Source organism: Liolophura sinensis, chromosome 1, assembly GCF_032854445.1.
Source record: "Liolophura sinensis isolate JHLJ2023 chromosome 1, CUHK_Ljap_v2, whole genome shotgun sequence".
Lineage (NCBI taxonomy): Eukaryota > Metazoa > Mollusca > Polyplacophora > Chitonida > Chitonidae > Liolophura > Liolophura sinensis.
In genome coordinates, this window is record NC_088295.1 from 21,400,272 (window position 1) to 21,421,158 (window position 20,887).

Genomic DNA, 20,887 nt, shown 5'->3' on the forward strand with positions numbered 1-20,887 from the left:
TAGGTTAATATTATTTTTTGGCTTCCACTGAACTTAGTTCAACATGGAGAAAGATAAAGTAACAACGTGATTTCTTCAAACACATTGAAAAGGACACACAGCTAAAAAGAAAAGCTGAAGTCTTTTTCAAGCTGTACAAATGTTATATATCCCAACATGGGAAGGTCAGTATTGTTTAAAATATTTAATTATTGCCAAATGGGAAACATTTTCCGCCTTCAAGATTCAGTTATAAATTGAGTAAACCCACATCATTCTCTTCAGTTAATCTGCAGTGGTTGTGAATTATTACCTCTTTGCGTACGAGCATAACTATATACAGAAATAGTTATGTATTAGAGAAAAAACAAAAGACCACACCGCTTGGGCCGACGTCTTTCAAACACAGGGATTACTACCATGCCCATGTGTTGTAAAATACAATGAACTTGCAGACAATGAAAATTGCAGACGATATCCATAATTGCTTTCAGTTGTATGTTAGCATATCTTTGTAAGAGGAAAACCAAACACAACGTAAAACTGACCAGAAAAGCTGTATACAGGACCTTATTATCCCAAACTCAAGCCCAGACAAAAATACTTTTCAACGCCTCCAAATTCTTTTGTGCTCACCTTGTAGTTAAACGATTTGTGTTGTGTTGATCGTGTTTGTGTAGTTTAAATCAAACCCAGTATGCATACAGGAGTGGTGAGAGCTACTGGTGTCCTCCAGGTGAGGTGTACACACCCTGGCCTAGTTCATATCTACACCAATGGGATAGGCCACTATACATACACCACCCATTTGTTCTCTTTTCATACAGGTATTATTTATGTTAGTTCTCTGAACAAGTTCAAAGAAAGGTTGATTGTAGCACGGCAAAACCAGTTTTCTATACGTTCTGAGTGCATAGTTTCCACAGGTCCGTTATTCTTCGCAATGGCTCGGTATATTGTACACGAATAAAGGAAGGCTCATTTTTGAAAAAGGAAATAGATTTAAGCGATCTAGGTGCAATATAGTCCGATTGTTGTTGCCAGATAAGCTGCAGGAATGCGCCTTATGCAGACAGGAAGCTTAAATAGACGATAGGCCTACATTCGAACAGAGTAAACCAGTTCTAGGCTTTACAAGATTTCGAGTTTTACAGTTTGAAACCTCGCCCTGTTGAAGCTTTCTACTAAATATCTGGATCTAATTTCCTTGTATACGAAAATATATCAGATCACAGATATTCTGCAATTCATTCCCGCATCTAGCTGCATGTGGTGTATTCTTGTATAGGTGTATCAACCTCAGTCAGGTGACATGCCTGGGGTCTCTAACAACTAACATGCATTCCAGGTGGGGCTGAATACAAGTCTAGGAGACATAGAATCACACATTTGAGTGGCAATAAAATCCGGTGCAGTAAGTCACGAACTCAAGTTCATATATGTCTGGGATGGTTAGGTTTTAGCGAAATGGAAGGTGACATGTGAATACACTAGCTTATTTTACCGTCGACAGTGTCAAAGCTCCCATTAGCCGGAAATTGAGCGTGTCCACCAGCAACTTCAATAGACCCAACATCTTCCCATATACTAACAATAACAAGCCACGTTTATTGTAACTACTCACATAAGTTTTCATTCATGGTACCTATTTATGTTCCATTCAATTCTATCAATCACACATGTTTGGTTTGCATGGAGTGCGGGAGTGCGGAGTGGGCTACTCAGGTGATTGGTCCAAACAGAATAACATAAATCCAAGATCATTTTTTAGGCTGAACGGAATAACATTTTCAATACATAATCATATACATTATAGCTGATTGTCAGCCACTACTGGGAATTTCGAGGTGTGTCCGCGTGCATTTATTTAAGATTTCAAATCTACTTTGTCTCTCCTATACGGTTGGTGATTAGGCTTATGTAAGTAGTAAATACATATTTTTATTTCATTTTCTGAAAGGGCTTAGACAACGACGACAAAAACACGATATATATTTCTGTGAAACATAATTAAGTCAGGAGTAAATCAAGAGAAAATTAAATAGTAATTTTCACTGATATCGTAATGACATAAACAAGATCACGACGAAGCAAATGAATAATGTGTATATGGATGGCTATTATCGAAGGGTCAAAGATTCTGAAAATTCATAATCTTAAATAAGGATACATCTCATTACTGCACGAGACACATCTCATAGCTGTGTCCGGTGACTGACACAGTACATTCACTTGCACGGTTTGAATATAATCATTTATTTATTATTACATATTGTCATCAAGGCCCCAAGAAAACTGAAAGCTGTGTAATATATCTGTCCAAGGCTGGAATCAAACCCAAACATCGGGTACTTGTGTTACGGAGTCGCCCCAGATTACCACTGAGACAAGTTCCACACCATTGTATACATTTGCATTGATCTTTTCGCTAAAGGTCTGACTTTCTCTAAGCATTAGTGAATATCGGACCTGCCGCGGCAAGAATTTCATCTTTACAGCGAGCCTTCGCGACATGACGTCACCTTTGCTTTTGTTAAAGACATCACGATTTCAAAATACAGTGTGTATTATATTCTTTTAGTATATCCTGCTCTCCGTTCACCCTGAATACATTTTAGGCGTTTTTGTTATGTTCCTTCGGAAGACATTGTATAACTCGTATATGAGGAATTATATTTCCACAAAATTTCTAAATTTATACACGTAACTTTTGCATTCTTCTGTCTAAATCCAACAACAGCCTGCTCGAACCTGAACAATAGTCACGAATCTCTCACGTGTTTTGTCATATTTACAAAAATAGAAAACCGGTTATCATATTCTGTTCAAATGTTACCGATAAAGGAGCCCTTTGCACCGTAAAAGTGCTTTGGAAGAGAACACAGAAACTAGACCAAACAACGAATGCATTTGAAGATTTTATCTAAATGTAACAATATTTGCTTAATGGTAACGGTTCTGTGTCATTCCCTTCCTTGGTAAAAAATACATTTCATCCTTTCGTCCTTCACGCGCATTTGGGATTGTATTATAGCTGCGAAGAAATGACCCCATATTTGAAATATTGTACTACATTTAGGCCTAACATAACCGTGAAACGCATGGTTGTCCAGAAGTTAAATATGTGACCTGCGCATCTGAGATGGGTTTGGACATGGATGCAGCGAATGGCACCTGTCATGATACCCTGCAGTGGTGTCCTCAGTCCGTTTGGGGCTATTTAGGTCATCGGGTCATTGCCGCCCATTGGTAGGCACCTGAGTGTGTCCAAACCATCACATGAATAGAAACAATTTCTTTTTTCAATATTACGCAGACGGTATCAACTTTCAGCTGTGAAACTCTCCAACCGTGACAAACCAACATGTGAGAGAAGCAAGTCCTCCCTACTTTCCCAGCGTTAAACGCCTCCAAGGCGTTGTTGGGTAACATAAGTTAAAGATAGGGAAAAACCAGACTTGATCGATTTAGTATTAACTAGTGTATTATCAGAACATCGGTGAGTCATTCAAAGGAACTAACCCCAAAAATGAGCAAAATGGCAGTTTTATAACGTTTATCTTTTCCAGCAGTAAGATGAAATTAATGTTTAGACGAGGGAAAAAGATTAAAAAAACAAACACTTACCGCATATAAAGACTAGAATGATGATGGGCAGAAAATAGATCTGGTGAGCCATGGTGTATTGTACAGACTAAAAGATTTCGTAACAGGATCAACCCTCGATGGTGATCTAAGATCATCTATGGCGAATGGCCCTAACTGGAGATCTCAGGGTTTGTTGGAAGATCATAGCCAACTGTCAACTTTATGAAGAAAAGACTCTCATCACAGACGATGACTAACACTCCTTAGTTCTGGTTCAGTCTCTTTTCCTGATCTGGACGTCTACCGTTTTGCCTAACTTCCTCATCAAACTTCAGCAATAAACTGAGCTGAACTATAATCCGATAAGCCGTGGATGTGTGAATGGGATCAGAGGAAACCCCACACATGCGTATATTTGTCCCGATCAGTTTCTTATCCAGTGGTAAATTTAACTCAGAAATATTAAGCACTCTCCACCACTGAATACCCGTGATAAAACTGTGACCATAATTCACAAAGCCCCGTGTGTGCATACGACGAATGTCTGACGCTTCTATTCAAACTGAAATTGAGCTATTCTGCCTCAGGACTGTGAGCATATTCCTCTTTTCAATAGGACTGTACTAAAGACGCGTACATATATATACAACTCCTAACTTGATGAATGGACTTTGTGATGTCTACAAGGTCTACAGATTAACACATATTGGTATACAGATATAATATGAAATGCGACCCGAACGTCCGCCTAGACCAATAGACTTTATTCTGTAGGAAACACATGGATTTTGCTGCACAATGACATTCATCACGACTCCTATTAAAAGCTTACAAGTGTTGGGCGTTTTGTTGACGTTCTTTCAACCATGCTATCAGCTTATTGAACGAAAGAAAATGAGCATTGAGGAGAGTGGGACGTTCTCAGTGCTATCTCCCTAACAATTTGCCGCCCACAGAGGTCAGTAAGCCATGGCACGTTCAAAAGCTGTGAATAATGATATGTAGGGAAAGACACAACAGGGCTGTGGCGATTAATCAAACAACAATATCTCTGTCAGTCTTTGTTATTCGAAGTTTTTTGATGAATACTGTCAGCATTCGCCATTTTTAAATACTTAAAATAGATAAGAACATATATTTTATAGCATTTGGCTTCATCAATAGACTTAACCTACATAATTACGTCATGGTATGGCGTTAAACTACAGTTCAATAAATAAATACGTCACTGACGGTCTCTTGTAATGAATAGTGATATAAAAAAGTGATCAAGTTTCCATTCTGTACGAGGACGAAACGTGCAGGCTATAGTTAGTAGGCATATTAGCTACAAAATGAGCGGCTTACATGCAGTCCGATTACTTCATCCTGTTCTGAGGAAAACCATAGATGACTAGCACGCGCTGACCATGTCGGTTGTTCAGGCTTTCATTTAACATGGGTAAACACATGAAGGCTAATATAAAATACTGATCTAGTTGATATATATTAGCGATAAACACAAAAATATATCAGGTAAGGATACACTTGAATTTTATGGCCTTTAGAACGTATGGTGACTTATTCCTGTCAATCATAATAATATTAAACTTGATCGGGAGCACCGTAATATGAATTGCTGTAGCAAACATACAAGCATGTTGTATTAACATTTCATCAGCCCCAATATTGTTTCCATGTATACTTGGAGAGATACTGTTACACTGTCTTCAAGTATCAAAGAACTAATCAAAATAGCTCAGTCTCCAGACAAAAAGCCTTTCGGGACAAACCCTTATCAGAGAACGGAGATGGTGAGTGTCACGATTCAGGCCTTACCTAGGGATCCAAGCAGTTTGTTTTGGAACCAGATTCATAGCGGAAATATTTGACATTTCAAAGTATGCAAGCCCTTTGTGAAAACCAAAATCCGTGAGCATTAACTCTAAATATATCTCCGACACAAGAGTATAAACAGAACACTTTTGTCCATTGGCAAATTCAAAGTTTCGACATTTGACATTTCAAGACATCTAATCGAATGAAGTCAACAGTAGTTGTTTTATGCAAACGATAGCGGTCCATTTGATGAGCAATGAAAGTAAACAAAGCTAAACGGAATAAGAAACAAATGATATCCACACAGATAGACTGATAGATCTACGCGTCGTACAAATTACTACCAGCATTTAGTAAAAGTCTGTCTGGCTATAAAATCATTTCAAATCCCTAAATTGAGTCAATGGGTCATTAGGAACGCCTTAGAATCTATATCTGGTCATTCACAGGATGTTATATAGAGTTAGATATGTCTTCAGACTCGTCCAGCTTTGGAGTGAAAATCGTAATAATGAAAAAATTCTCAGTTCTCGCACCATTGCTATTCCAATATCAAATGTGTCTGTCTGGCTATGAATCATTTAAAGCCCCTAAATTGTGTAAGCCTATCGTTAGAGAACGCCTGAGAATCTATATCTGGTCATCCACACAACCTTATATAGAGCTCCCAGATATGTCTTCAGACTCGTCCAGCTTCTGCAGTTTTGGCTAAACTTTTGTCTGTATGTAAAAGGGAGGTGGATGTAATTTGCACTTAAAGCTAGAAGAATTTAACTCTCCAGCTGAACCCATGACTGTAAGCTGTGATCGTCAGACCTCTGACTAAATAAATAAATATTACGTAACACGTATTTCTTTTATTACACTACCCGTTTGAAAATTAATAATTACGTAGCATGTAAATTTTTCTAAAATAACTCGAAGGCTGGTTTTATTACGTTATGAACTCAGTCAGGTTATTCAGGTATTATCGCATTTACTGATGAACATGAGCATTACCTTTAGAAATGACCAGGTTTTGAACATGTCGTCTTAGTAAATCGAGTAGCAATCAGTATTGCTGTACAGAAGAAAAGAATACACATGGCTTGATTTGAATTAATAGATAAAGTTATCATCAACACCAGGCTGTTAGGTTCAATACCAATCAAATAAACCAAAATAAAATCATTTTTTACTTTTAGTCCCCTCAGTATCAGAATAGATAAAATAGTTTGATGTAAACTCTTCTAGCTATTCAAATAGTTTATTGTTTATGGCAATGACCCTGAACTGTCAATGATTGCAAAAAATGTTTTGATTTAAATTGTTATAAATATGTATCCATATCAGAGATTTTTTGTTACCATTAAGAATTATGAGCTTTCATGCTTTGTTGATTTTGTGTAAAATTACAAGTCACTTCGAGGGCGCAAACCTCTGTCATACTGTAGTTACATGTTCAAAACCACGTGATACCAATACTCTGCTGTATACACCACTACAAGTTTTATCTGGGAAACGTTGAAGAATTGCTTCAAAATACCTGCATCCTGATCCTGATGCGTATCATCGCTGTGTTGTAATCAACCTGTGAACAAAAGTTACTGACAGACAAACAGACAGACCGGCAATCAGAACGACAGACAGGCAAACAGACAGACAGCCAAGTAGAACCACAGACATACAGACAGACAGATACAGGCAATCAGAACGATAGACAGGCAAGCAGATAAAGACAGGAAATCAGAACGACAGACAAACAGATACAGAGGTAAATACTTTCAAACATAACAGTATGTCTTCTTGATACGCTTAGTTAGAGAGCTGAGGCCAACTTCAACTTAAAATCATGACATAGATCTATCTATAGGTCCATCTATACATAACGCACCTTTACTCTCATATAGAGAGGCATGGTTGCTTGAACAAACATCGAGCCTTTTATTAGGCCACGTAATGGCTTTAGGGTAAACTGAAATTGCATGACTTCCATGCAAAAATCACATTAAACCCGCCTAGTCAATTTCCTAACGGATAATACCAGCAATGCTCATTTACTGACAATTTTTATTTGAGTTTATTAATTGCCAGATTTCTATCAAATGTATTTTTGCGTTCCCATGGCTGCAGTTCTTTGTGGATGCACAAAGGCTTTATTTGGTGTTGGAGAGAGGACAAGGGCACGCCCGTGTATATTCGTACTCTTAGTCAAGTCTCACATGACTCTGTGTTCGTGTTGTCCTTTGTTATATATATATATATAAGAACGTCAGACAGAGTTGCTCAGTACAAAAGTGGAATATTTCGAATGATAGATAGATATATATCAGTGTAATAAAAAAGGTAGGAGCTTATCTTCTGCGATGTTACCTAATGGTATATAGGACAATTAAAGATGCTATTAAAGAAATCCATTCTATAGCCACGCATGCAACATTACAGTATTTATTTAAAACCTATTTATTATTTATCTAATAAGACTTAACATGTTGGGATATTACTCACACATGTAACATATAATTCATATCAGTACTGCAGTCAACACTCTGGTTATCTTTCATACTGATTATTTCCTCCCGAATTCAGTGCGCACATTTGAGCCATTTCACTTATCCGATCATTTGATCCGTATTATACTCAGAATACAAGAATAATAAGCCGTTGATTTTCAGCCCCATAGCCACTTAATGTATGAACTGACCTGGGTAGAACCTAAGTTCTGTTTGGACAAATGATCTAGGTCTATATGATCTAGGTAGATGGTCGTTTACCGGCCGTCAACCAAAATTGACGTTTCGGGTCAAACAGTCATAAGGGGTAAGGCCAATTCCCAAACCGGCGCATAACACACACCACCAAAGAAGGTATACAAAGCACAAACTTGTAAAGAGAAAGCTTTCAACAAGTTTCAATAGTGTTAGAAAAACGGAAGGAATAATTAAGCGAATGGATTGAAAATATACAAATGTAACTGAAATTGCGCCCCACTTGAGTGGGTTGTAGGGCACAGTTAGTACCAACCTTCTATTCTTTCCTGGTTGTCCCAGGTGCTGTATTTTCCCTCTCAGGTCTTTCTGTCCTGATAAGTCCACGCGACATATGTAAAGGCATGTTTCGGATATATCATAATAGATCACATATGTTGTCAATTAATATGGTCATACTGATATCTCTCTGAAAATCAGTGAGCATGTTCTAAGTGATTACTTTTCTCTTAAAATGTCATTATGATGTCGTATTTTCAATGACCACACAATGTGGACCGCTTGGTCTATTGAATCACACATAACTATACTGTAACTGTTCATTCAACCGAAAGATTTTTGTACACCTTACTCTTAGCCACAGTGTTATAGCCACAGGCAGTGTAGAGGGTGTACCGCTAAATTATTGATTTTTTTGACTGTTGGTGTTTTACACCATACTCAGGAATATTTCATTTTTATACGAGGGCGGTTGTGCGGCTAATAACAGTTTACTTAATATTAGTTATTATTTATTATTAAATCATCCATTGCTGGCTTGTATGTGCTTGGTAGGCGTTGTGATGTCGGCCTAATGGTACATATGTCGCACAGTCACGTGTCACGTTATATTATAATACTATGATGTACCAGTCTCATTTATCTACGGTAACCACACTGTTGTTGTCCACCTCATAGATTCATTTTCAGAGCACATGATACAGTGACATAGCGACAAACGAAGGCCTGTCTTAGGGTCAATCATAGAAAAGGGCCTCCGTTGTCTAGTGATAGCGTGCTCGCGCAACACAGGCCCAGGAATCTGACCAAAGCAATCGCAGTGAGTCCAACTCATGCTGACTTTCTCTCCTGTCGTACATGTGTGAAGCAACTTATCAGCAACTTGTGGAGGATCGTGGGTTTCTCCGGTATCTGCCCGGTTTCCTTGCACCATGATGCTGGTTGCGTGGTAAAAGAAAAATAATGAGCAATCAAATAAGTAAATAAATAAATCAACCATAGATACTCATCAGCAAAATACGGAAAATCCAGCCAGATAGGACAGGGAGAGAGAGTTAAGATATCATCAGAATCTGGAAGACTCATTAGTTCACATGTTGGGTACCCTGGCACATCGTTAGATATAAAAGTGTCATTAGAAGCTGTAAAAGCCTTTATTGTTACTTTCTTACGGCCTCAACGGCTGATTACTCTAAAACCCTGTTTACGATTACCAGTACGTGCCCTCACGAATGACCAGGCTCTCCTGACAGGTTTTGCGACAAATTGTCAAGGCTGTTTTTGATGGGGACATTAGCTCAGAAGCAACTAAACATCTACCGTTCACATAAATGTCCGCTTGGGTACTTAACGTTTTACGAGTGAACCGTCGAAGACTAAGTCACTGCTAAAATGTTTCTTCAGTGGCAGATTTTCGAGTTCTCAGACTTAGAGTACAGTACTTACTTCAGTAATTGACAGCCGTCAAAAATTAAAAGTTCTAGTAATTAGGAGTTTAACAAAACAAATAGAGTAACTAAATTTATGATTACTATGGTGATCACCTGCACTTGGTCAGATATTCACGACTGAGGACATGGCTATATCTGCAACATTGGCTAAACAAAACTCGACATGCTTATAAACTGATCGAGTGACCTTGCATGGCTTTTATGTTATTGTATGACGAATGTTATGACAAAACAGCATCTTAAGTAACGCTAGACCAGTGACGTTTAAAAAAAACTGCATTCTTTCACCTAATTCTGCTTAAGCCGTGGTGCTAGCGGCGTGTAATTTGCAACTATTTAAGCATTTATAAGAACAATTAGAATGAAACCAAAACTGAGGTGAACTGACAAGAGGCCGTATTTCACCGGATACGTGTAACCATTTGCCAGCTATCATACTATCCCTGCTGCTCTATCTTTGCTGTACGTCATCATTACAGATTATATTGTCGTCATACCTAAACTCACTACCCGGTTTACACTATGATTTCTCAGAATAACGTCCGAGTTGTCGATGTTAATAGATATAATCTATTTTTCTAGCGAGTCTCCTATATTCAAATTCGCTGTAAAATAAGTCATACACGCTACCAAAATTGCCTTTAGTCACTGACACGTAACAATACAAATTCTACACAATGATCTGTTGAGCGTTCATATTATTACAAAGAAATAGCAGTCAGAATACTTTTTCTAATTGATAATGTTTAACTCCATAAGCTTAGTTTCAATACCAAAAACTCATTGCCTCGGATGACGTCATAATTATTCAAAAGGAAGTTGAAAGCTGAATCACAGGCGTGGAGGGTAATTTGTTTACAATGGCTGCACCACAAAGCTGTTCGAGCAAACTCCACGCAGTAATACAGCCTACACTACTGTATCTGCGAACAGACTACATCGTTTTAATTTCCTAACATAAATCTCTAAATCTATGCTAGATCATATACTACAAGAAATAAAATAAAATTCGTTTATTAAGGTTATAATATTCTGAAACAATATCAAATGTTGCAGTGTCAGTAACAGGGTTTACAGTTAAGTCGATAGCAGTTTAGGTAATTAGTGTCGCCCTCCGTCAAAACATGTTGAATCCCGCCTAATCTCCAGCATATCACTTTTTTGAATAATTCTGACGTCACCCGAAGCAATGGATTCTTGCCGTCGAAACCGAGCTTGTGGACTTCAACATTATGAATTAGAAAAGTGTTCTGACTTCATTTTCCCTGCAAGAATATGAACTTCCAACGTGTCCATGTGTAGAACTTGTGTTGTTAGGTGTCACTGACTAAAGGCAATTTTGGTAGCGTGTATGACTGAGTTTACAGATAGGTGAACATAGTTAGGTAAATAGGTTAAACGCTAAACGAAACAGACTATAGTAAAACAAGTATTGCTTTACACAGACGACATCTGCTTTTGAAATCAGATTGATGATTAATATGGGTTCACTCTACACAGTACTCTACACACACTTTGAAATGTCTGTATACTTTATCTTCCGCTCGATAGAGGTCATTTATGTGTTAAAGCAGCTTTCCTTATGAAATGTTAGGTATTGTCTGTGACATCCGTAGTTGAAAGCTTCCTAAAGAGTATTTGGCACTGTATCTTTTATTGTTACACAGTTCCTTAAAAATTTCTACAAACACGCAAAATGTAAATTGTATTGTTTTGTGAAAACTGATCCATCAGATGAGTGTTAAACATCCGGATAAGTTCTTGATATCCAGTAAGACTGCTGGAATGAACCGTGGCAGAAAACCAACAGATAGATGACTAGATGGAAGTGTATATTGTAGATGACTTTGTTTTTGGGCAGTTGTTTGCAAACCGGTTCTTTTGCATTATAAAATTATCAACTTTGTTGATTTTAAATTCCCGTAAGTAATATTACTCACCAATATGCAGATCCACAAAATCGTTGTCTACAACAACTGCCATGTAATCTTGCAATATCACTAGGTAACAATACACACACCGTGCAACATTGTTATTGTCCCCTATGTTATTCATCCAATGGTCGGGTTTTTTGGAATTACAGGTAATCAGTGAAATAAACAATATGTCATTGTCAGCATACAGACATGTACAGTTATATTTCACACAAGATCCTTGTTGAAATATTTACTTCATAAATTCCTGTACACAAGAATGTGCCAGTTACAATTTGTAAAATAATCTGGTTTCATATACATTTTATATACGGATAGGGTATGATTGCACATCTTCCACAAAGTGAGCGTACACACACTGGATTATACGTATATATGTCTACGTATTACCTTGGCCACAGTCGTCTCAGTAAAACAGCACTAGATCAAAGAGAGGTGGAAATCCCGCCTTGCAACAAGGAGGCACACTACATGCACTCTAAGGACTTCTTCATCATCATTTGACTGAAAAATTGTTAAGTACGACGTTAAACCCTAAGCACTCACTCACTCACTCACCTAGGCCACAGTATCAAATTGTGCACATTGGTGTATTCACGTGTTATCTTTGTTGTGTATGAATTATCTTCCACTGTGCCAATTGCCTGACATGTCGCACAGTAGGGTTAGATATTAGAGAGGCTAAAATAACCCCAGAACAGATGCGCAAGAGACAATGTAATAATTTATTTTTCGTATTTTGGCCTAAACCAATAAATAATTTGTGAAATAAATAAGTGCCCTGACAAACGGATCTGTGTGAATTAAGTAAATTGGGATCATTGATAGGTTTGTAGTGCGATGGTTCTGGCAATATTTAGATGATCTAATGTCCTCATTTATGACAGCAGGAACTGCTGGAGAGTTAACTCTTACATCATTCCTCAGCATAAATATACATGTTACAGCAGATATGCAGATGGGGTTTAGATTAAGACAGGATAGTGATTATTTACTTGATTAGTGTTTTATGCCGTACTCAAGAATATTTCACTTATACGACGTCGGCCCGGGCAGAGCCCGGGGAAAATCCACGACCATCCGGAGGTTGCTGCAAGACCTTCCCACGTATTGCCGGAGAGGAAGCCAGCATGAGTTGTGAGACGCTCTGATCGTTGAAATACCGGTTGAACAACGTAAACTATAATGTCCTACACCTACGAGGAAAAAAAAGAGAAAAAAATGTAATGAGAAAACCACAGATGTATGCAAAAATGCTTTGCTTTGTCTGTGTGTGCATTTGTATATTCACACATAACATAGCTTACCCCTCCGCACACCTCAGAGTCAATGAATCAAAAAGTTTCGATCCGAACAGTACTGACAGTTCCATAATATGTCGGGCATTATACTCAACTCAAACCCCTACCTAAACAGTGGGCCATTTCTGCTCCCAGATATAGTTGTATAAAGCGTCTTTTTGAGATTTCATGCTAAATTCTATACACATTTTTCTGTTAAAAGATGGAAAGTTCTTACGATTAATATGGCAGATATCTATAAGGTAAAATTTTCTCAAGCATTCTTTAGTACAAAAAAGAATACTAGTCATATATTAGAAACAAAATGAAACGCCTTAAATGTGATGTTGATTCTGTTTGACCATGAACCCATAGTGCCTGACCTCATTTGCTCTTTGTTTCGATTTCAGATGCCCTCCTTCAAAACTTGGTTATTTGTGACTAGACAGAGATCACCACACAGTCGTTGTATATACGACGACAAACTATCCGCAATACTGAGAACGCATGTACTGCTATTCAAAAAAAGGACAATGTTACGTGTAGGATTCGACTCATTTGTCAGCAGCTGCGGCATTGTATGCATATGCCAATTCTTGGGCTGTTTTAACTTTGGCTGTGAATCTTTGCCTTACATGATAAAGAGAGGCCACCTTCTTACCTAGTGAGGAATACTAAAGTCACACATGCGTACAGGTTAGTGGGGGCTGTGCTGTATAAAAGCTTTGCCGTCTTGGCGACAGGTCGATCTGGTTCGCAGACGTATCTTGCCCAGCTTACGGGTAAGCATCGGTGTATTCCGTGTACGACAATATGGTCAAAGCAATCACGTACGGGACAAAAGGAGAAAGAGTGCCAGAAGGCAACAGATATCCCGGGAGTGTTCCAGTGATATTCGGAAGCATTGGAGCTATACAGCTATACAGTTTTTGGTCCCTGTGTCGCCAATCGGATCGAGGAAACAGGTGAACACTATATTTTAAGCTATGTGTCTTTACAGTAATGATGACTATCTAAAGTAGACGCTATTATGTACGGGAACACGTCAGTGGATGACATGCCCCCTGGATTATTGTCACCTGCTCAGTTCACCGTTATCACTTGTTTCTTAACATTGTGTGGAGTTGTGGGGCTTGTCATCAACTCGGTCACCTTTCTAGTATTTGTCGCTGTCCCTTCCCTTCGCTGCCCCACAAATTTGTTCATAATGGCTGTGTTGTCATGTGACTTGATCATGTCCACTGTTGGGATTCCTTTCGAAGCTGTGGCAAGTGTTCACAATCGCTGGGTATTCGGAGCAGCGGGATGCTCTTGGCATGGATTTATCATGTCGTTTTTGGGCTACACGTCTATCTATCTTTTGACAGCGATTTCTGTGGAGCGATATTTACTCATTACAAATCCCTTCTCACGACCTCTCATTACGAACACACGGGCTGTTGGTGTTATTGTGGCATGTGTCACATTGGCCTTACTGTTATCCGCCTTCCCTGTGATCGGATGGAGCTCCTACCAGCTGGAAGCCGCCCTTATATCGTGCAGTGTTAACTGGCAGAGTAACAACGCTGTAGACGTATCCTATATTATCACAGTGTTTCTTTTAGGCCTGTTGCTACCAGTTACAGTTATGACCTTGTCTTATTGCAAAGTCTTTCTGACGGTAAGTTGAGGATAATGCTTTCTGTATATTACAAACCTATTCACGTGGAACAGATCGTCTGTACTTCGATTACAATTATCTCATAATCTGCTAAAGGACCAAAAGGAAGCAGAAAAATTCAATCATACTTCTAGGATAAATCTTCCGCATGAGAAGGAAAAGACGTGAAGGCATGAAATTAGAAAGATTCCACGAGGCTAAATATAGTCAATTTCTGATTAAGACAAATGTTAATACTTACTTAGTTGCTCTACCGTCTGTCTCATATCCACATCCCACTGACCGAAAATGTGTTTCAAGCTATAATTGAAGATTTAAATGTAAGCAAAATCCGAAATTTTAGGTTAAGACCTCAAATAGTTACCTAATCCTAAACTGGGTGAATATGCCATCGGTGCATTACTCTGGGCTGTCGGATTTCCTTTATCCATTAAAATGACCGCCATCATATATACGTAAAATATTCTTAAGAACAACATCAAGTGTCGGTCAATAAGCTATATGTTAAGAATACATAAAATGTACTGCTCCAATACTTTGACTTTCCAAACTATCACTGAATGTTCAGTTTTGCACAAATGTGAATTCTGAACAGGTTACTCTGCTGAGTGAACAACGATATATTAGCAAACAAATTTTTAAACAACAAACAATATTTTTCAAATATTTATGCTTAATTTTCTGACATTAGCAGGCAAAGCTCAACCATCGGAAAGTAATGTGTAATCTATATTTATATCAAGTTCCATATGAAAACAGCTGTTAACTAAGCTAACAAAACCAATACTTTCTATAGGAATTGTCAGCCTTGAATGCCAAATAATCGATTTCTTGTTGTGAACACGTTTCCCCAAGTTACTGGGAAAGTAGATAAGTAAGCCAACGAATGAATAACAAAGTTTAGTGACAATATTACGGACGTAAAATGTTATCAGTTTTCATACATGAAAATCTTGCTTCAAAAATAAAAAAAAAAACCCAAAACACTACCTCTCCGTCATACTTTAAGTGTTTAACTGTTTAATGAGTGTGGATCGTTATTGTTATTCAAAGATGATTGAAAAACTCAGAATAAAACCACCGTGTGTAACACGTAATTTGTTTTGATGAACTGAGCTTCAAAGCATCTTGATATACATATACGACAGCCATCAGACAGATGTTTTGTGTCACACTGCTGTCCAGCACTGAACATTTATCTTAGACCTTTCATCGTTTTGATTCATGAACAAATGAAGAATTGGTCTCGGATTATACCGGCTATGCATCTTGGTGTGAGATCCTTCTGCTCCTGTATCTGTTAATTTGGATGGCAGACGCGATAATGTCAAATTGGTCAGCGATATTATATAACACTTATAATTGGTATCTTAATTACTGTGTTTTTCTGACATTTCTATACTTATGAGTCGTGGACGCCAAAGTTATAGGTGGCATAGTAGTATAGGTAGTCTCCATTAACTGAAACCTGCGCCATAGTTCTACAGTGACACATTTCCTCAGCACATCTTGAACACTTTCCACTGGCCTTGCCTTTATTGTCTCAGAATGAAGAAAAGTTGAAGCATTAAAACCTAATCGCAAACCTCTAATCGCAAACCTCTAATCGCAAAAAGAAAAGTCACGTTTTTTCGGCAGTCTTACTGGATTAAACATTTAAGGCGAGAAGATGCGATTTTTGCGGGAATGTATTTTAGGTTTATGAATACAATGGTTTAATTAGACATTCGTCATTCTCCGTATTAACAGTTACATCAAAATAAAATCTCGTTTACTGTTTTGACTTTAAATGTTTGTCAAATTCAAACTGTTAGGTTATCGCCAGTCTAATGTACTGTACAGAATTCCACTCAGTACAGTGTGGCCTGTGTGTAGAGCTATCATCCCCTGAATAGATTGAGAGCTACTTATTAACGCCGTTCTCAAGAATTTTTCGCTTATATGACAGGGGTCACGTTTATAAATAGAGGGAGCCAGATTGGCCTGATGGAAATGGTAGAATGTTTGTGCTTTGCAGTTGACAAAAGATATGATATTAAAACAGGTTGGTCTCATTATACCAAGTGACAATCTTTAATAGTGAAGTGCTTAGAGATGACGTTAAACAATGATATGCATCGGAGAAATGAGATAGGAGTAAGAGCTATCCATTTTATAAGTACGCGGATATGCCTTTCGGTCTTGTATCTATATCTTGATCTCTGTTTTGTTATCCACCACCTGTCATCCTGCCCCTAGCATCCCCTTTCAGCCGTTTCTGTCTATATCAGACAACTAAACCTGCCAAATGTCCACCCATCCACATTTATTTTCCCGCAATCATCCATTGAGCCGAGGGCGAAGCCAAGTTTCAGAAACTAATTACTGGATGGGCTGGGACAAACGTCCTTTAGTTAGATTTAATCCGTGATGTATTGCCCAAGTAACAGTCTGTGCTCGGAAAGCCTTTCCTTTTGATTATTTTCACATTCATTGTAAGGGCTTCGTGGTTTGGTAAAGTTAGTCAGTAAGGATTAGACCATCGCTTGCCCACCCCCTCCCACACCCCTTAAGCTCCTTTTGTGAGAAATAATTGTAGGAACATTTTTACTGTACCAGATAGTGGATAAATAAAACGCGGGAAGGCCTCCATGGCGGAGGCGGTAAGCAAGCGCTGGGCAATGACCCAGAAGCCTCTCCTCAATGCGGTCCCTGTGAGTTCAAGTACAGCTCATGTTGGCTTCCTCTCCCGCCGTACGTGGGAAGGTCTACCAGCAACATGCGGACGGGTTTCGCACGGGATCTGTCCGGTTTCTTTCCACCATAATGCTGGCCACCGTCGTATAAGTGAAATATTCTGAGTACGGCGTAAAACACCATTCGAATAAATATAAGCCGAGGAAAATAGTTTCTTGGCAACACGACATCTCAGAAGATCTTAAATAAATTTCTTTTAGGTACATACTCTGGCTCATAGTCAGCTGTGGGGTGAAAACAGTCACGTGACCAGAAGGAATATAAATATGGAATATCGAACGACGAGGAACATACTTGTTGTGATTGGTAAGTTCTTTAGGCCTGTTTGATAAAGTTCAATTGACAGTCAGTAATACCCTTACAGTATTTTATCTAAACTGTCGACTCCGTTGTGATACGTGTGAATTGAAATATTTTCTTTCAAGTTAACATTATCTCTTTGTGATAAAACAAAAAATACCATATTCACATGTTATGCATACTTATTTGTGAGCTATTAGTAGTACAAAATCTGCGTTGATTGTGTATGCAGATAGGTCATTTTCGGTGACCTGTTTTTGTCTTTAATGAAAATACAAACTTTGCAGGTTTTTATTTGGAAAATGTTTAGCTTGATTCATCTACATGGCTAAAAAGTTTTTCTTAGTTGGAGTGAATAAAATGAGAGCTGTCAACAGAGTGAATGTAGTCATGAAATGCCTATAGCTAAAATAATGTCTCTTATTGGCTTACGGCAATTTTCCCCACCCTAGTGTTCAGTGTAGTACACTGTATTAGTACTACCCATATCAGGATCTTCAAAGTATCGATGCATGAATGCGAGGAATTTGCTGTTATGAAAATTATCTCTCCTGAAGAGCTGTAGGTTTTCTCCAACGGTGCATTCTTCTGAACCTGGTGGACAACAACGATATTCGCCGAGGGACAGTCCCATCGGAACAGGAAAATATATATTTTTATATATTTGACGGAAATATGATTCATATACTTACTGCTAATGACACCTTTCTTATTATTATTCGGACGTGTTCTCCAAATTCACCTGCAAGTCATTGTTTTAAAAAGATGTGATGACTGAAGAGTGAACTAAAAGCCAACCGGTGATCCCCTCTTAGCAAAAGAGAACTTCGATATCAGCTTTATAGTCTAGGTGCAGTGAACGCCATTGTGTTTTCTTCCTCAGGTGCTTTTCTACTGTGCTGGACTCCGTACGCCGCCGTGTCCTTGTGGTCAGCCTTTGGGAATCCTTCAGACGTTTCACCTGTAGCCGGAACTGTACCTTCTTTAATCGCCAAGTCGTCCGTAGTATGGAACCCATTGATTTATGTACTGACCAATAAACAGTTCCGGAGCAGGTTTATTACAGTCTTCACGTTCCGCGTACGTTCTCAAACCAGATTGAAAACACAGGAACGTGCAAATGAAAGGATAGAGATGAAACTACTGACAAAAGAATCAAAGGGAGAAAGTAGTAGTCAGAACTACAAAAGCGTGCAGATGTACAAGGAAAGCCTACAGCGTGAAGGTTCACATTACTGCCGCACGAACGCCTTGGGGGATAGCTGCAGTAACCCGTTTATAACTCTGACAATGGAGAAGTCAGATGTAGCCCCGGTGTCGGTCTGATCTGGGCTTGATGTCATCATGAATGCAAAAGTTAAAATCGTTAATACTATCACAAGGGAACCATCACTGAGATATTAACTCTGCAGACAAGTGTTGTCAATATAATATCACATCAGCTGTGGAAAAAGTTACAAGATTATTCTGAGAGTTGATGCAGACTGGACCTTGATTTATGTGGGCTATAAACACATAGTGCGTACATCAGGTAAAATTCAGTAAAAATATTGGTGGAATGATGTCATCAGGCTTACATGCAGTGGCGCCATTCATGATGTACATTTACATTTATATGCGTTGAAATAATTTCCCAAATGCCATGCACTACACTGCCAGGCTTTCTCATACATGTTGTGCTGAGATCTGGAAAGTTTTGGAATTATACTGAAGAATTCGTCAAATTTTTCTAAGTATGATATTTAGTAGAAACAACCATTCCACTTTTAGGGCACAAAATGTAGCCTTTTCCAGCTAACAGTGTTAGGGAACTCATTAACATTCATATTCGCATTTTTCCACTGATATTGATTCAAAAAAAAAAATACATGAACTTAAAGGCTGCCTCTGAAAAGCTCAGACGTCATTAAATAAAGGAAAATTCTACCTTGAAATTTTGATTATACTATACATAACCTGGCATGATACTTTTATTTAACAGATGAGAACAACAAAAATGCCTATGGACAATTTGAGGAAACTTTTTAAAAGATAAAGACTCATTCTCCATTCTCCTTTATTTCCATAACACCATGTTGCAATCAGGCGGATTGAGGGTTCCTAATGCAACATCTACTAACTGTACTGGAAGGGGTATACGGGAAATTACATCATGATAAAAAAATCCTTTGTTGGCATTCTTCCAGCAGTTATAAATCTGCGAAACTGAAATACTGTCTGGTTTCGGCATTGATAATTACTTAATACCCAAGATGTCCCCAACCAATATCATCACGAATAGAATGGCTCTCTGTGACGAAAGAATAAAGCACATGGATTACATAACCAGATTCTGGCATTATAAAACATGCGTTGTCGTTGTTCCATGATGTGTGAGGCTTAAGTAAGTTCGGCCTGGACGTTCGCGGACTATACGAGTTTAAAATTTAAGCTGGGTGTCATGACTAGAATATCGACAGTTTCCACTCTGCACTTACAAAGTTACTGTACACAGCACAACAACCAACTCTTATTCTGCTTAAACCGGTGTATATGCATTGTGTTGCATGAACCACCGCGCTGTTTATTTATTTATTTGATTGGTGTTTTACGCCGTACTCAAGAACATTTCACTTATACGATGGCGGTCAGCATTATGGTGGGAAGAAACCGGGCAGAGTCCAGGCAAACCCATGACCATCCTTCTGGTTGCTGGAAGATCTTCCACGTACGGCTGGAGAGTAAGCCAACATGAACTGGACGAGCTCACAGTGACCGCATTGGTGAGAGGCTCCTGAGGTATTGTGCCGCACGGGCGTGCTAATCCCCTCGGCCACGAAGGCCACGCGCTGTTTATTAGAACGGAACGGAACCATGACATCGAACAGTATACACAGGCGTGGTGTGTACCAGAACCATGACATCGAACAGTATACACAGGCGTGGTGTGTACCAGAACCATGACATCGAACAGTATACACAGGCGTGGTGTGTACCAGAACCATGACATCGAACAGTATACCATGCCCGTTTACTTCCACCATAATGCTGGCCGCCGTCGTACACGTGAAATATTTCTGTGTGCGGCGTAAAACACCAATCAATAAACAAATGAATTGAGCATAACCCGCGCATGGGATTATCAACATCATGACATCGAATAGAAACACCGTCATTGGCCAAAGGAGTGGTATGT

The 20,887-nt window shown here is 38.7% G+C and overlaps 1 protein-coding gene across 1 annotated transcript; it reads left to right on the plus strand.

Moving 5' to 3' along the window:
• Nucleotides 1–14,046: 14,046 nt before the first annotated feature.
• Nucleotides 14,047–19,038, plus strand: LOC135470469 (rhodopsin, G0-coupled-like). Its single transcript, XM_064749476.1, has 2 exons — nt 14,047–14,572; nt 18,596–19,038. The coding sequence occupies exons 1-2, from the start codon at nt 14,047–14,049 to the stop codon at nt 19,036–19,038; spliced, it is 969 nt and encodes a 322-aa protein (XP_064605546.1).
• Nucleotides 19,039–20,887: the final 1,849 nt, after the last annotated feature.